Below are 18,728 nucleotides of genomic sequence, written 5' to 3'. Positions count from 1 at the left end.
GTTTCATTGTACCTATGTATAATGACAATAAAGATCATTCAATTCAACAGAGATCATGATTGACAGTTAACAGATTGGGTAATAGTTAACTATGTTCATTTGTCAATCTACTTTTAGAGATAGAGCCCAGACAATTTTCCACTTCTCAGATAGACACTGTTGTTTCAATAGCAATGGAAAAATTGTTTGTGGAATACATACTGCTAGCTTACTAATCTTAACCATCTTCTCTATCCCTAAATCTCAAACCATCAAAATATGCTCAGTTTGTGCATTATTTCCCATTCTTGGCTCCCACTATTAGAGCTGCAAGTTCTCTACCTGTGTCTGGGGCAAAGCCTCTCTGCTGCATTCTGTATTAAAAGACAGGCAAATCTATCAACAAACATGGCTCTGAAGAGGGAAGTTAAAAATCTAAAGTATGCAGGACAATCTGGCCCAGAACAGCCTCCCTCATTCCCACTTGTGGAATTCAACCAACTGTCAGGGTTGCTATCTACTTTTAATCTAAGGCAGAAGTTCAATTTGTGTTACTCATGTTTACTCGATCAGAATATTATTTATCATGTTCCCACATTGGGGATTACATTACAATAAATACAGTTTTATATTTACACAAATGGAAATTGTGTATTTGGTCCTCAGTGTCTCCTTTATTTAGATTGCTTAGCATAGTTCATTTCTTCCAATTGAGCCAAATAGAGACAAACTTCAATTAGTGCATTCACAACAGTGAAACACAAACCCACCTATCTATATTACATTTCCATCACATTAAAATTAATATAAATATCGATTTTTTGGAAAAGATACACGTATGCAGTATCATTCACAATTCTTTTCATAAATTTTAATTGACAATTTATTCAGAATTAAAACTGTTAAACTGAAACAAAGGAAGGAAGGCATGTCAGCAGCAGCAAGTTACCTTTCCAATTTGAGGAAGTGTCTGAGAATATAAATACAACTGTTTAGTCAAAAATTGCTCCCTCTGAATGTTTTAAATCCAGCAGCCGCCTGAAGCAAGCACATAAGTGGATGCTCTCCCCAACTGTCTCCATTCCTCAAAAACAGTGACGTTTTGCAGAAAAAAATACAGAGCAATTTTTGTTCTGAACATTGTAAATAATACAAACACTAAGAAAATCAAGGCCATTACACAAAGTACAGAAATAATAGACAATTTATCTTCTGTGATTTAAAAATGATCCCCATCCTGCTACAACCTGAAGCAAACAAATGAATGAAAAGCAGAAAACTGTTAGCCAGTGAGTAATTTGGGAAAATTTACCATTTGAGGAGTTTCATTACTGTACTTCAAAGACAGAGGGACAGAAACATATTCTCAAAGTCATGATTTTCTTATAGTTTTGCATAATCTTTAAGGATCATTTCAAGCTTCTGGCTGTTCATGATGTTTCCTTTGATATTCAGCTTGCCAGAAAAGAAAGCCTGTTTAAAAAAAACACAATAACTCAAGTAGGTATCAAGATAATAGAGAAGGTAACATTGTTGTCCTAAAACTAAAAAAAGTTGGATTCTAATTTTCATTTTCCACATGCAAATAGCTAAAGAAAGAACATTATTTGAACCCCTTTGCCATTTTGTTTTTTTTTTTCCTGTGGGTGGAAATGGCAGCAGGAACGGGCAAAAATAATTGAACGGAATGCAAACTGCCAAAAACATCACATGCCTTCCACCTTATTTCCTGGGAAGCCTGTCACAGTTACCCTCCGAAGGCTACATCCAGTTTCAGCAGCAACAAGACCATTTTCTGAGAGGGCACAAAACCAGCCACTGTTCCTGACGCATGAGGTTATATAAAATTGACCATTTTTGTGTGGTTAAGTGAAAACTTATTTTAAGTCCAGTATTATACAATAAAACTGACATGAATCCACATACAAGAACAAGATCCGTTTGGCAAAAACATTTTTCAAATTTATTAAAGCTGGAGAGGATAGATAGATAGATAGATAGATACTTTATTCATCCCCATGGGGAAATTCAACTTTTTTTCCAATGTCCCATACACTTGCTGTAGCAAATCTAATTACATACAATACTTAACTCAGTAAAAAAATATGATATGCATCTAAATCACCGTCTCAAAAAGCATTAATAGCTTTTAAAAAGTTCTTAAGTCCTGGCGGTAGAATTGTAAAGCCTAATGGCATTGGGGAGTATTGACCTCTTCATCCTGTCTGAGGAGCATTGCATCGATAGTAACCTGTCGCTGAAACTGCTTCTCTGTCTCTGGATGGTGCTATGTAGAGGATGTTCAGAGTTTTCCATAATTGACCGTAGCCTACTCAGCGCCCTTCGCTCAGCTACCGATGTTAAACTCTCCAGTACTTTGCCCACGACAGAGCCCGCCTTCCTTACCAGCTTATTAAGACGTGAGGCGTCCCTCTTCTTAATGCTTCCTCCCCAACACGCCACCACAAAGAAGAGGGCGCTCTCCACAACTGACCTATAGAACATCTTCAGCATCTCACTACAGACATTGAATGACGCCAACCTTCTTAGGAAGTACATTCGACTCTGTGCCTTCCTGCACAAGGCATCTGTGTTGGCAGTCCAGTCAAGCTTCTCGTCTAACTGTACTCCCAGATACTTGTAGGTCTTAACCTGCTCCACACGTTCTCCATTAATGATCACTGGCTCCATATGGGGCCTAGATCTGCTAAAGTCCACCACCATCTCCTTGGTCTTGGTGATATTGAGACGCAGGTAGTTTGAGTTGCACCATATCACAAAGTCCTGTATCAGTTTCCTATACTCCTCCTCCTGTCCATTCCTGACACACCCCACTATGGCCGTGTCATCAGCGAACTTCTGCACATGGCAGGACTCTGAGTTATATTGGAAGTCTGATGTGTACAGGGTGAACAGGACCGGAGAGAGTGGTCTTAGATGGATATTGAAATCTGTTGTAAAAGTCTACAATATATATAACTTCTGACTAGTTACCTTGTACAATTTTTTAAAGCAGCACAGCAAAACTCCCCATAAACCTCTGATTATGTAGGACTCCTAATAATTCAGCATTTACATACTGGTTGATATGTCCCTTACTCCTTTTTAATGCACCAGAATGGCATTTCCCATGCTTCCCTGGAAACACTCCAGGGACCTATTTCTAGCATTCACTTTAAATTTACTGTGTTCACTAGAAAATGTATTGTACTGCAGTGCAACACTGTAAAACAAGGAGAAATAAAAGTATTACAAAAAGAAAAACATCCAAAGGATCAGGAAACCTGCCAGTTCAGCACCAAAGTACTAAGTCTGCAAAATTAACGGAATTTTTGTCCGTGCTTTATCCATTTGACCTCAGATCATACTGATGCATTCTCTCTTAATGGCATAGTAATGCTTTCCTGAATCATTTTGTGTTGTCATAATTTAAAGGTGTGTAATTTTTGTTTTAATCTACTCCTGTCAAATAGGTTTTAGCACCATCTAACAGAGAAATAAAGAATTTGCTGCTCAACCCTTAATGAATTTGAGATCTTAAAAGGACAAACCCTGCCACATCCAACCCTTGGTTTAAGAGGAGGAACTGGATTGGTTGAGTTTGTTGTCCTTTAACTGGAATAGGCTGAAGGGATACTCGATACAAAATCACGATAAGCTTACACGGGTAGCTAATAGTAAAGTTTTCTCATTGCAAAGCATCTAAATCTATGGGGCAAAGTATCTAAAACTATGGAATGAGAAAAATAGTGGGGATCTGTGAAAGAACTCCTCTACCCAAGAGATGTAATCGGAATGCATTTCCTGAATGGATAATGTAGCCAGGTACTCTCACAATATTGAAGTATCACCTAAATGAGCCCTTGGATCATCAAGGCATTGGAGGCTATGGACCAAGTTTTGGTCAATGCGATCAGCTAAGTCCCTCTCAGTTGGATAGTTATACAATATACAGTCGGCCCTCCTTATCCGCGGGGGATTGGTTCCGGGACCCCACGCGGATACTGAAATTTGCGGATGCTCAAGTCCCTTATTTAACATGGATCAGTGCAGTGGTCTTTAGGACCCAGCGGTGGACATTAGGACCTGGCGTCGCAGCTCTGAATCCGCAGTGTTTCTGTTCACAAAAATAAGGTGGAAGTAATAAAGCGATCGGAAAGAGGTGAAACGCTATCCATCATTGGAAAAGCGTTAGGTTACAATTGGTCAATGATCGGAACAATTTTAATGGAGCATGTGAAAGGCCCTGCCCCGATGAAAGCTACAATTATTACTAAGCAATGCAGTGGTTAAATTATTGAAATACGTATGTTTCTTAAGTGTTTTATATGCATATAAAGGTCAAATATGTACTATATACTAAGAACAACGTTTGACTAACTGACGCTAAATAATACCGGATGTATCTGTTCCGACTTCAAATCCGACTTAAAGATGGACTCAGGAATGGAACTCATTCATAACCTGGGGACTGCCTGTACTTTTAAGTCATTTTTAGATTGCTTATAATACCTAATACAATGTAAATGCTATGTAAATAGTTGTTATACTGTATTGTTTAGGGAATAATGACAAGAAAAAATAGTCTGTACATGCTCAAGCAACAAGTGCTGGAGAGAGAACTTCCGGGTTTTCCCGATCTGCGGTTGGTTGAATCCACGTATAAGGAGGGCCGACTGTATTGTCCAAACTACCATGACACAGATGAAGGAGGAACATTTAGACCATTTTGCGTTAACATATTGTCAAGACATTGTCTCTCTTTTTTAATTATATTTTTAAGTTCTACCTTTTGAGGATTAAGCTTTCCTGATATCACTTGCATGAAATCTTCATCTGATAACAGCAAGGTAGTGTCAGCCTGATGCCGTGCCGCTCCCTGGTACAATTCTCCAGAACCATTCTTAAGATCAATAGCTGAAAGACACAGATTATTAGAAGACACATTGGGGAAAAAGGCTATTAGATTAATATCAACATTTTAGGAATTATTTTTGTATTGATGTTTGAAAATTGCATTGTCAAATTAAACATGCAGAATCAAATCTAGGAAAGTTGTTAGAAATTAAAAACAGATATACAATAAAACAAGTGTAAAAACAAATTGTTTCTATTCTGCGTTAAAATCTAAGGGACAACAGAGCTTTGTTAATTTTATAAAATAGCTGTATTTTTGACAGTAATATGTGTTAAAATGCCATATACAACAAGAGTAGAGGATTCATTTATAATGCAAAAATAAGTAATTCTGCACATATTCTAGGTGAAATATTTTACAATACAAATTAGAAGCGCAATCCAACATTTTATAGTAAACAGAATGCTTCAACAGAATTCCATTCTACTTCAAGATTTCCAGACAATAGGGAAAAGTCAACTTTGACTGTAAATGAATCCAATTGAATGATAGAGTATAATAAAATGGAACAATTATTATGAAATTTGTTCAGTTCTCTGCTCACCAAGTAAATGAGGAAAAACAATGAGACTCTTTATCATCAAGTAATTTCTCTCTGCTATTTCCCTTATGCCAGATATACCCAAATAATTCAATATTTTTCAAACAATGTTTTATGTTTTGGTCTTTACTGAGATTTAAACTGTTCTATCCTTTGATCAAACAAGCAAGCTGTATCTTTTGATTTTTCCTTCATGTAGTGCAGGTTGGAGAGCCTTATTGTCAAACAAATGCATTAATAACCTGAAAATGTTTAAAATTGGAATGAAACAATGCAACATTGGAAATGAAAATCAAATACCAACCTTTTCTTTTAAATTCAGAGGCATCAAGTTGATGCCTAAATCACTTTGAGCTGGACTACTTTTATTGTTCTTTACACAAAATCTTGTCAATATTCTAGAAGTCAATTCAAAATTCCTAAGGAAAGAACTTCACAAGGAAAATTGCCTTAAAGTCTGCTTCTAGACTTTAGAGAAGAAACAATTTACTCTCCAGGAGAGAATCCTCATTGAGTAGATGGAACCAACTAGTAAATAGCAAATTGAAATTTAAAAAGGTTCTATAGTCCCAAAGAGCTTCAAAGTCATATTTTTCAATCAGAAGGAAATATTTTTCTATTAAGTGAAAATGCACCAATTTCATCTAACAGAAAAGGGGAATTCCAATATTTTATATTCTTTCACCCCTAGATACTGTAGATGCTTATGTATGATTGAAATTGTGCTGTTTTCTTTCTGCTATGGCCAAGTAAAACTTAAATCATCCTGAACCTGCCACATTCACTTTCCCTACCCTCAAGGACAATAACTGAAGATGCTTCAGTTCAACTTGTCGTATACGACAGTAATGAGCTAAAAGGATTCAAATTATTTCTATAGCTGTCATTTCTACAGCTCACTGGTGCCACAGTGCAGATAACAGATCTTACATTACATGTGTGACAACGGAACTGAACAACACATTTTGCATCAGGTACATTACAGGCAGAAAATATCGATGAACACAGTCAATATTTTGCAGCCTCTGGGAGTAAGTAATTGAAAAGTATGTTGCAGACCATTAAGGAAAATATAGCAAAACAATTAGAGTTAATAATTGTTAAATATTAACCAAAGAGAGTTCTCCATTTGTGTGTCAAGTCCCCTACACCAACCTCACTTAAGTTTCTCACTTAAGTCTATTTAAGTTGTGTAGCAGAAGGTGCCAGCAACACAAATGGCCACTTCTCAGTAAATGGTCTGCAGCAGCTGGCCAGGGAGAAGAAAGGGGGAAGGTGTGGGGGAGGGGGAGGGGTCACACATCTTGTAGATCCCTTCGAGGGTTAGCTTGTCAAATATCTGGGAAAACCAAGAGTGAAATTCTGAAACGGGCTTATTTTTGCCATGGTATGGTAATATGGTAATATGGTGCTTTGAGAAAAAACTTGAGTACTGAATGTTAACATCAGTGTCAACGGAGTTTTTAAAAATCTTCACTACATGTATTAATTAATACACCAGAAATTTTGCATAAACTCAAATAATCTTCAAACCAACTGCAAGTTCACATTACAGTAATAAGCGACTAAACTCATTTGTTGTTATATAGAACACAAGTAAAATTTAGGAATTCCAATGTCAGCATCTACATTTTAATGCAAAGCACAAAGTTACTTGAACATTAGTCTTAATTCTACTTGATCAATTACTGATTAATCCTTAGGTCAAAACATCCAGAAATATGTATTCTGCAGATCGTAGTTAGCTTCAATGGTTTCACTAATCTTCGGTTGGGAAATCAAATGCAGAAACAAATTGATTTTCTCCTAAAATTTAATTGTGTTATTTGTGTAGGTCAGACTGTCAAATAGATGCTAAATTAAAATAAATATTACAATTTTCATTCACTCCTTGCAACTAAAGCAGAAACTCTTCACTAACTTCATTAAAATAAAAATAACACTAAAGAGTTAACAAGAGAAAATCTGCAGATGCTGGAAATCCAAGCAAAATACACAAAATGTTGTAGAAACTCAGCAGGCCAGACAGCATCTATGGAAAAAAGTACAGTCGACGTTTCAGGCCGAGACCCTTCAGCAGGTCTTGAAACGTTGACTGTACTTTTTTCCATAGATACTGCCTGGCCTGCTGAGTTCCTCCAGCATTCCGTGTGTGTTACTAAAAAATCATTCCTTTTGAGTTGCAGTAAATGAATCTCCACTGTGGCAGGATGCAAAATAGCATCAGAAAAGATTCACTGAAGTCAACAGACAGGGAAATCGTGTGAATGTAACAAGCAGCCAATTAACTGCTGCTCACTTTATAGCTTCAAGTGAATGTCTCCTCCAGGTAATTCCATTCAACATGACATTCCCCTCAGTATTAGTCTTATGCAAAATCCCCACATACTTGTACACCCATTTCACAGGGAACAAATAAAAACAACTTGAAAGCATTATGTAAGAATAACAAATGGAAAGAGAAAGCTGGAAGGCCATGAGCCACATTCAACAGATCTGTTTCCTTAACCAGAGTTTTCTGCTAATCCCACATTTCTAGATTCAAGTGGATTCCAAAAATCTGTCACACTTGGTCTTGAATGAATACAATGACTGATCATCAACAAGCCACTGGAATAAAGAATTCCATACAAGCTCTTCTTGGGCTACCAGCCGGGTAAAGGTATCAATTTTAACCGAAGTTTCAATGACAAATTCTGCCATCTTCATCAGGGGTGCACGCTGTAAACGGAGCATAGGAGGTGTAGCTGTTTCAATTACCTAAAGAAATCAGCATTTGTACCAGACACAGGATTGACTTCGATGGCACAAAAACTACTGTGCCATGCCAATGGCTTTTGGGACCACCTGGTGAAGGAAGGCATTGAAATAAAACTAGAGGAAAACAATTTTAACAAAGATGAAGGTTTCACTCTCAGGAAAGATTGGAATTTGATTGTAAACAAGGTGGGACAGCGGAAACTGACTAGATGAGGACTAACCAATCAGGAGGGACAGATGACAGGGGTATATATACCACCGGACTAGACATTCCAGGCATCATCCTTGATGAAGGTGGCAGAGTTTGTAATCCAAACGTCAGTTACAATACCTGTAGCCAGCCGGCAGCCCGAAAAGAGTTTATTTGTCATATATGCCAGGAAAGCACTGGATCCTTTTTCAAGAACTCCTTATGTTCACTACCTTATTAAGAAATTAATCTTAATTTCAAACTCCTCATTCTGAAAAGGAGTACAACCAACCTTGTGTTTTAATGAGATCACCTGCCATTCTTCTAAATTCCAGAGGAAGTAGGGTCATTCCACCATTCCACTCAGTAAGAATGCCCTACGTTCCAGGTCTTAGGCATACCAAATCCATCGATTCTCCTTCACACAACTTCTAACTCTGTAATATCATAAGCTCTTATTTCAATCCAATCATTAACTTGTTTAGTCAGCCATAAAATAACACTTTTGCATGGAGCTTTAATTTCTCAGTAGATTCCAAATTTGTTGAGATTATATAATTTTTTTTTGAAATTACTTAAAGGTCCCAATTTTCATCTATCTTTACCAGAAGTGGGAATATTCTCTGCCTGGTATTTCAAATATAAAGATATTTTGTTAGAATTTATCTCTATTAGGTCAATCTCAACCTCTCTTTTCAAAATAAAAAATAGGCTCAGCCTGACTTAAAGATACTTGGCATCATTCTATAAATAATTTTTACACCCTCTCCAGTACCACTAAATTCAGAACTGCACTTCTAATCAGATCATATCTAAAAATTAGACTTCACCCTTTCTTGATGCACTGGAGGTTTTCTGTGTATAGCCCGAAAACCCATTTGTTTCCCATGCATAAATGAGGCAAAAACAAGACTGAACTTCTGCTTGGAGATGTGGCATTGCTAGCCAATCTGTATGACAGAAAGCACTTCTAAATATGAAACTGCAGGGTCAGAATTTCAATGTAATTCAGCTAAGAAGCAGTGTCCACTATTATCGGAAAATTGGAAATACATAAGCAAAACATTGGGAAAAGAATGTTCTCACAGTTTCCCTGCATGGAAAGTATGACACTCTCTTTCTCAGAGGGTGATTTGCAAGAGTACTAGTAACACCTGCAGTCACTAAAGAAGGATTTTCAGAATTGATTCAGGGATGTGAACAATCTGGAAATTCCGGAATCCATTTTCTAGCAAGGTGGAAGAACAGGAAGAGAGCTCGCAAGAAGAAATTACCGAAATTCAGAATGATGATTAAGCACAAATGCTATTCAAAAATGTCAGCTTTTGTGTTATGTGACTACCCTTTCATTTGATGTTTCCCGGTGTTTGGAAACTGCTCTTCATTGCATTTCCATCCTCCTACCTTGCTGAAAGAGGCTTCAGCGCAGTGAACCACATACTCACCAAAAACAAACCACATGGACATTGTTATGCGTGGGGATTTAAGGGTTTTGCTGCCAAAACTTGAACCAGATATTTCAGCTCTTGCTAAAAACCATCAAGCTCAAGGATCACATTGACATCAAAGCTGCTGTACAGTGCACAAATACTGAGTAAGCTAGGTTTAAAGACAAATAGAAATTTAAAGCAATATCATTTTTCTCATGTTAACATAAGGTAGACATGTTTTTACACTATGGGGATGCCAGAAAGTATATTGTGCCTAAGAGAGGTATTGGAAATCATGGAAGTGCTTTATGGGGGTGATGGGCTAAAAAAGGTTGGGAAACACTGTTCTATATCAACCTGTCAAGAGTGTTCTCTACCATACATCCATAAAAACATTCAAGTCTTTGGTGGGCATACCAAATCCCCTCACACTCTTAACACAGTACAGCTGATGGAATGCCTTCTCCATGATTGCATCAATAGGTTTGGCCCAAGATGCATTCTCCAAAACGCTGACACCCAGAAACTTGAACCTGTTCATCTCTTCTATCACTGATCCTTCAATGAAGACCAGTGTGTGTTCTCCCAACTTTCCCTTCCACAATCCACAATCAATTCCTTGTTCTTGCTGACATTGAATGAGAATGTCACTGTTGCAACACCATTCAACCAGCTGAGATCTAGTTATCTATTTTAGTACATGTTGCCCAATTTGACATATTTTGATTTTATTTGCATTACACAAGTTCAATCTAAATGTAATTCATTGATCTTATTACTCAAGGTCCATGGTTTTTGTTATACCAATGGTATAAAAAAAACAGGAAAATAGCTATTTTAACTCTTGTGCCTTCTCTGCTATTCAAAAGGTCAAAGCTGATCTGTGCCATCTGCACTTCTCACCTGGCATTTCTTGATTCTCTTAATATCTAAAAATTTGGGAACCATTTGTTTTAGTATACTAAACAGGGTCTCTTCGGCCCTCTAAGTTAAGTAATTCCAAAGATTCACTACGAGTGTCGTGAAGAAATTTATTTTCATCTCTGTAACTGAAACATCATGCTTGCAACTACTCTGGTAATTTATACGTTTTAGTAAGGTCAATTAGCCCCCATTCTTCCGAACTCAAGATTTTAAAAGTTTATTTAGCTCAATCTTTCCTCAAACAACAAAGCAACCGTGCCTGGAAACAATCTGTGGTGCACCCTACAATCACATTTGGGCTTTTTAAGGACAACCCATCCAGCCCATCCTGGTTTACTTCACTTGCCACAAATGCTGTAATCCCTGTAGTCAGGAAGGTCAAAAGAGGAGAACATTTGTTACATTGAAAATACATATCATCTTATGGAACTGTACAACTTACTCCACTGTCTTGCTGTCTTCCCATCTTTCGTGATATCCCATTGGAATACTGCATTCACTTTTTTAACCATCTCCCTGCCAACATGTTTAATGCGGCGACTAAGTTCTGCAAACACTACATCACTTTGCAGCTTTGCTCTCTGTTAAAAAAAATACAATTTTGAGCATATTCACAAGTTCACAAAAAAACTACTTGTAATAAATGAACACTACCATTGGAACAGCAATGGCAGCACAATTTATAATGGTACTGCTTAAACATGACAATTTTCAAAACATAATTCTATTAGAATTGATGAATATTTGGGAACACAAACAATGCCATAACTCGGGATTAAAAATATTTCTCACTCTATAGACACTGCCTAATATCTGACTTACTACTGTTAATCTTAGAAAAATGGGCAGAACTAAACTAGGTAAAAGATTAAATAACTTTATCAGCATGGTTGTCAAAGTGCAAGAATCTTGACAGCAAGGCTTTCCGGATATTCAGCAGAAATTCCAGTATTGCCTAACCCTCCAATAGAAGCACTTCAATTAGGCAAACTGAGTCAAAAAGCTTGCCAAAAACTATCAAAGATTGAACATGTTATTACATATTATCATTTTCAAACTGGTAATAACAAATAAAAACACTTTAAAATCAGATACTTAAAACAATGAAGTTACTTGATACAGTGGATTTTGCTTAACACATTAGGGCCAGTACATTTTGGCCCAATTAAGTGATTGCCCCAAATAGCCAAAGGTTCAAGGAAATAGTTTAAAAAGTACAAAAAAGACAAACATCCATTTAACTGAGTAACAAATTATGTATTTAATTGAAATACAGAACAAACTAGACCACTACTAATACTACTGATGTTGGGTGGTTCTTCACTTGTGAAGGTCGGAGGGAAGAAGAATCCTCAGAAGCAATGGCATGATTGTTGATGACAGTAGAGGCCATTTCTGAATCTGCAGACTGGAACAGTCGGGACACAGCAACAGCAGGGCTGTGGTCTCATGAGTAGTAGGATCCTTCCTGTGTCTCCTCTTCTTTTCAGGAATCACTTTCCTGGATTCCTCAAAATTCTTGTCTGCTCTGTGGATGAGCGTTCTCCAATGGTCTCTGTCACAAGTCAGCTGCTGACCTCAATATTTGCCTGAGAGAACTGCTACTTAAGTTGGTCTGTGTAACTTCTGCGCGGGACACCGCAATCTCTCTTGCTCTGAGAGAGTTCTCCATAGAGTACTGCTTTCAGTAACCTGGAGTTGCCCATGCAAGATGTGTGGCTTGACCAGCAAAGTGATTTCAGTGCTTGGAAGTTGAGCTTTCTCCAGGACCTCTTTGTTGGAGACACAATCCTGCCAGCTGATACACTTGATGGAGCAGAGGTAGCATTAAAGGAATCACTCAAGCAACTAGGTTTGCTTGTGGTACAAGACGCAGGCTTCGGAGCTGTATAGCACTGTTGTGATGATGGTAGCCCTGTAGAGCTGGATTTTTGTGGACAGACATAGCTGGTGGTTCTTCCACACACGTTTCTGGAGGTGCCCAAAGCATTGCTGGCTTAGGCAAGTTGAATGTCAATGTCCTTTACTACCATAGCATTGTTGGAGATGATGCTGCTCAGGTAAGTGAACTGATCAACTGTGGTGTGAGGATAGCTATCACTGGTGATCTGAGGTGAGTTGTAAATGCCATGAGGTGGCTTCTGATAAAGGATCGTTGTTTTCTTCAGACTGACTGTTAACCCAAAAGCCCCTCCAGCCTTGGTGAACTGAATAACTGCAGCCTGTTGCGAGTCCTCTGTGTGCTTGAGGACAGCACAGTCATCCGTATATAGTAGCTTGAGAATGGGGTCTTGCATGGTTTTTGGTCAGGCAAGAAGGCGGCAGATGGTGAAGATACTTCCGTCAGTGTGGAATCAAATGTAGATGCTCTCCAAGATGGTCTCTTTCCCTTCCTTGTTTCACGCTGGTACTGATGGGGAATGGGACAGACAGGTTGCCATTGTGTTAAACCTGATCACTTTGGCCTTCATGGAGCTGCTGTAGGATGGTGAAGGATTTTGGGGGATAGATGCACTTCAACAGGATCTTCCAAAGACCCACAAACCTGCTCCCATCAAGTGGTGCTACTTAGACCTGACGACCAAGCCATCTACAAATTGCTGTATGTAGTGTACTGTCCAATTCATCAGATTCAAGCCCCTCTATGCTCATCCGATGGCTCCAGCCTGCTGACAGACAAGGAAGCCATCATGAAGTGATGTACAGAGCACAAGAAGAGCCATTTTGGGGATAATCGTAAAACATGACCCCCAGGATGAGAATGAAGGGTTTCGGCTCGAAACATCGTCACTACCTCCTCCCATAGATGCTGTCTGGCCTGCTGAGTTCTGCCAGCATTTTGTGTTTTTTATTAACCAGCTTGTTTATTTTCTCTGTCATGACACTTAAATACATTTGCAGGGCAAAGATACCTACACACCTCAACTGACATTGCCAGCCACAGAACCTTTCGTATTTTCCTCATTTCACCTACTTTATAAAGGAAGATGTACAATTATAAGAGCTCCAAATAATTTCAGAATGTTTCACAAGTACTTTGGAATTACCTATGAAACAAAAAAAAGTCAAAATACAAAAATTTGAAATGGCACAGTAGCACAGATAGTGGAGCTACCCCCTCATAGCCCCAACAACATGACTTCAACTGTGACTCTTGGCACTGTCTGGTTCGAAGTTAACAGCTTCTTCCTGTGAGTGCAGGATTTCTTCAGGATGCTCCAGTTTCCTTCTTCATATTAAAGTACACGTGCAGGTTGGTAGGTTGGTTGACTACTGTAAATTAAGCCAATGCAAAGGTAGAATCTGTGATCTTGATGGGAATGTGGAGAGAATAAAATGAGTCACGTAGCATCATTATAATATTGGATGTGTGACAGCTTGCAGAGCCTTGCTGGGTCAAAGGGCTTGCTTCCATGTGTATCTCTCTCTGACTCTGTTTCTTACAAAACTTTGGATATTTTATTCATGAGCGCACAAGGACCTGTTTAAATAGATGTGAAAAAGATCATGCCCCTGTCCCACCCATAATTTATGGGAAGGGGCATGAACTAGCATTAGAAACCAGGACATATTTAGAGGGGATTTGAGGAAGAGTTTTTCCACACAGAGTGTGCTTGAAATCAGGAAGGCACTGCCTGAAGAGGTGGTTACACAGGAACTGTCTCAAAACGTAGTTTTCAAATGAGCATCTGAAACATGGTAGAAAAGAACAAGTGCTGAAAAGTTTAGTGTAGAACGAAACTTGAAGGTCTACAAAACAGTCGATTGAAGGGCCTGTTGCCATTCTCTATAAATCTGTATTAACTTCAGTCCAAACATGCAATCTAGTTGTCTGAGAAAAAAGTTTTAAAGGTGAACACTTTTTATAATACGTTCAATACAGAACATCTCAAAACACTGCAAAAGAATGATTAGTGATTTTTGTTATTGCATGTTCATTCAATTCATTGTCTTTACATTCAAATATTATGACTAAAGTATTCTTTGTTTTAATCATTTCTGAAATAATTCACTCACTGTATTAAAAATGAATTTTAAGCATAGTGAAGAAATTCTTCCAAATTTTTTTTGAAGTGGAAGTATCTACTATCACTCACACATCCCTTGCAGCACTAAGTAATGTACTACACAATTATCAATGGCATTTGAGAGCAGGGTATTTTCCCCCCCTTTGAATAATACAGCTTACCATGCCAGTATCATTAGCTCTGGACACAGTGTCTTCCAGATCCACATATGCTCCAGTAAGCACAGTCTCATTGTTTTCTTTTACCTGAGTAAAAGAGGGGAAAAACAAAGTATGAAAAACAAATTCAAAAGGGAAATACTAGCTTTAAAAACAAAAATCGCAAAGTTGAACGTTAAGCAGTACAATATGAGCCGCTAAGTGTAATAGTACAATCACTCAAGTCGGGTATGATGCTCTGTTAAGGCGTTAATCCAGAATGTTAGGACAGATTTCCTTAATGGAGAATGCCTGTGTGCAACTTGTTTAACATGGGGAGGCTAATGCACAGTAGCCACCACATGGTTCTTGACAGACTGGGGTCAGAGTCCAGTGGCATGGAATGCAAGATGATTGAGGAACTTTCACTGCTCCAGCCTTCTTCCATTTTCACTGCCATTGTTTTGAATCATCATCTCCTACCAGCTCCACCACTGGGTTCTTGGTTGGATCGCACCTCACTTGCAACCTCCCCCTTGACCATGGGTGACCCTACTAGGAGCTAAGTGCCTGATGGCTTAACTCCAGATGGCATCGCACTTGGGATCTCAGGAACTCGCAAGCCTCTTCACCACAAGGTAATGACCTTTGGAGGTAGGTATATGATGATGAGTAATCTTTAGCAAGATATATATAGATTACTAAAACTCTCATGCTCTGTCTGTCTGTTTGTGACCTCCAATTAGCACAAATGGTGCATTACAGTGGCACTTTTTTTTGGCTAAATCGACTTAAAATGCACTAACTTACAGAATGCAGGCAAAGTTCAGGGTTATATATTCGTATAAAATTGCTCATTTACAAAAATCAACAGCCCCGCTTTCACCCGAGAGTCGATGTCAGCCATGATGGAAACCGCGATGCCTCAACACGATGTATGCGTACAGCCAGCCTCAGCAGCACCTCAATATACTCACAGCAGCCACACAGACCACAGCAAAAGTGCAGGGCTATCATGTCCATTTAGGAGAGCGCCAATCACGTCATCAAGAAAAATCAGCATCCTGGTGGCTTTGCTGTTACTGCTTCATATCTTCTATCCAGCATTAGAGTAACAAAATATGGACAGCCTAATTATGCCGCGTGGAAAGAGAATGTGGACATTATGGTCATGATGCCAAACGTTGTCGGGAAGCGGCAAGGAGAGGGAGAGAATAAGAATCGGATGAGGCCAGGGCCGCATGACTCCAAGATCAAAGAGTCAGGACAAAAAAGATGAGAGAAGAGACAGAGGAGAAGAGGCATGCACGTCTCCAAAATGACAACAGTAAGCACAGAAGGAGGAGAGAACAAGAATCGGATCAGGCCAGGGCTGCACGATTCCAGGATCAGAGAGGGAAAACAAATGGTAGAACAGATGGAAGAGATGAAGGATGAAAAGGCTGCGCGACTCCAGAATGACAAAACAGGCAGAGGACAAGGAGAGAGGAAGAGACAGAGGAGAAACGATCACCTCGAGAATATGCGCCAAAGTGTAACTATTGCAAGAGCTGCTGAAGATGACAATGACCGCTTTTCAATGACAATACCTCCACGGAGAAAGAGCAAGGCAAAATGCACGACTCATGGAGATGAGAACTATCAATGATCCTAACATCATGATCGATGAGAGGCATCATGGACAAGCTCTTCTGTATTTTCAAGAGAAACTTCAGAACTTGGGCAAAACACTTGAAGAATATAACTTGCCAACACCAAAAACTGGAACAGTTACTCAAAATGCTGGCAATTTGGAATTATTGCGTGAACTGCAATACAACAGAGACAAATAGCAGGAATTTGTTGCACAGAAGGAGCCCCTATTGAATAATGAGCTAAGAGAAGTATATGAATATGTGTGCAACTGCTTGAAAAGGAATCTCTCTTCAATAATTTTCATTGATGCACCAAGAGAAACGGCAAAGACATTTATCATCAACTTGATCCTCGCTAAAGTTAGGGGTGATGGAAGTGTTGCTATTGCTGTAGCATCATCAGGTATTGCAGCAACATTGATGCCTGGTGGTAGGACAGCGCATTCAAGATTCAAAATACCCCTCAAAGTCAATGAAGATGCCCTTTGCAACATCGATAAAAACACCAGTACTGCAAATTTACTCCAAAACGCGAGGCTTATTTTCTGGGATGAGTGCCCCATGATTAAGAGGGAGAGCTTCGAAGCCGTAGACCGGACTCTTTGTGATGTTTGCGGCAAGAATGAGGCCTTCAGGGGTATTTTGACCATTTGCTGTGGCAATTTCCATCAGCTTTTTCCGTCAACATTTGCTTGCATCCGAACTGCCAGAGGTGTACAGATGGTTTTGAAGCTAGCTGATTGCAATTCGTTCAGCCATTGACTAAAGTGATTCTTGTGTCATTAGCAAATGCTGAGGCCTGTGCACTGAAATTGTAATAATGAGGTAGAAATACGTATCAACACATAATCTGCTGGAGAAATTCAGTAGGATTAGCAGCATCAGTGAGGAGAAATTATCGATGTTTTCGGTTGAAACTCTGCATCAGAAGCATGCTGATAATAGCAAGAATTTATTCATAGAGCAATGCTCATACAATGTAGTTCAAAGTGCTTTACAATGGGATAAGGTGTACCAAGAAAATAAAATAAAAATAAAGACAAAAAGGTGTTAGTTAAAAGCAGGTTAAATAAAAAAGTTTTGAGTTAGCATTTAAAAGTGTCAACTGAGTCTGCATCCCTTATGGTTTTAGGTATTGAGTTCCACAGTTTAGGAGCACAGTTCAGAAAAGCTAACCTGCCAACTATCTTTTGAGGGAGATTGTTTAAATTTAAGACACCTGCAGAAGAAGACCCAAGAGCTCAAGCAGGATAATAAGATGAAAATTATTCTGTGATGTAGTCCGGTCCCAGACCATTGAGAGCTTTAAAAACCAGTAAGAGAACTTTAAAATCAATTCTAAAAGTTAGCAGGAAGCCAATGCAGAATAGTTAGGGTGGGAGTGATATGCTCCCTCATCCAGATTTTATTTAAAAATCTAGCAGCAGTGTCCTGAATGATTTGAAATTTGTCAATAAATTGCTTTGGAAGGCTAATCGAAAACGCATTGTAGGAATCTATTCCATGCAATAAGAAAGCACAAATTAGATTTTTAGCATTGCATGACAAAAATGGATGTACCTTGGCAATAGTCCTATCACGTATTTGCTGCACAAATCACTCTCTCACCTAGAGGGGGTCAGTTGTGCTGTGAGGATTACATTCCTTGACTTCTCTAGTGCCTTTAACACCATCCAGCCCAAGATCTTAAGGCACAAACTAACGGAGATGGGAGTAGACTCTCACATGGTGGATTGGATAGTGGACTACTTGACAGATAGACCTCAGTATGTGCGGTTGGGAGACTGTAGGTCTGACACGGTGGTCAGCAGCACAGGGGCACTGCAGGGAACCATACTCTCTCCGGTCCTGTTCACCCTGTACACATCAGACTTCCAATATAACTCAGAGTCCTGCCATGTGCAGAAGTTCGCTGATGACACGGCCATAGTGGGGTGTGTCAGGAATGGACAGGAGGAGGAGTATAGGAAACTGATACAGGACTTTGTGATATGGTGCAACTCAAACTACCTGCGTCTCAATATCACCAAGACCAAGGAGATGGTGGTGGACTTTAGCAGATCTAGGCCCCATATGGAGCCAGTGATCATTAATGGAGAACGTGTGGAGCAGGTTAAGACCTACAAGTATCTGGGAGTACAGTTAGACGAGAAGCTTGACTGGACTGCCAACACAGATGCCTTGTGC

At 39.0% G+C, this 18,728-nt stretch overlaps 1 protein-coding gene across 1 annotated transcript in view; it reads right to left on the bottom strand.

The window, feature by feature from the left end:
- Nucleotides 1–835: 835 nt before the first annotated feature.
- hsd17b4 (hydroxysteroid (17-beta) dehydrogenase 4) overlaps nt 836–18,728 on the bottom strand; it is a 103,262-nt gene continuing 85,369 nt past the window's right edge. The window contains exons 21-24 of the mRNA XM_073069210.1: nt 14,932–15,015; nt 11,185–11,323; nt 4,769–4,896; nt 836–1,452 (exon numbers count right to left, since the gene is read on the bottom strand). Of these exons, the coding sequence (XP_072925311.1) occupies nt 1,363–1,452; nt 4,769–4,896; nt 11,185–11,323; nt 14,932–15,015 (441 nt within the window). The 3' untranslated portion in view covers nt 836–1,362. The remainder of the gene's footprint in view (nt 1,453–4,768; nt 4,897–11,184; nt 11,324–14,931; nt 15,016–18,728) is intronic.

Source organism: Hemitrygon akajei, chromosome 2 (genome assembly GCF_048418815.1).
Source record: "Hemitrygon akajei chromosome 2, sHemAka1.3, whole genome shotgun sequence".
Lineage (NCBI taxonomy): Eukaryota > Metazoa > Chordata > Chondrichthyes > Myliobatiformes > Dasyatidae > Hemitrygon > Hemitrygon akajei.
This window is presented reverse-complemented; position numbering and strand designations above follow the sequence as displayed.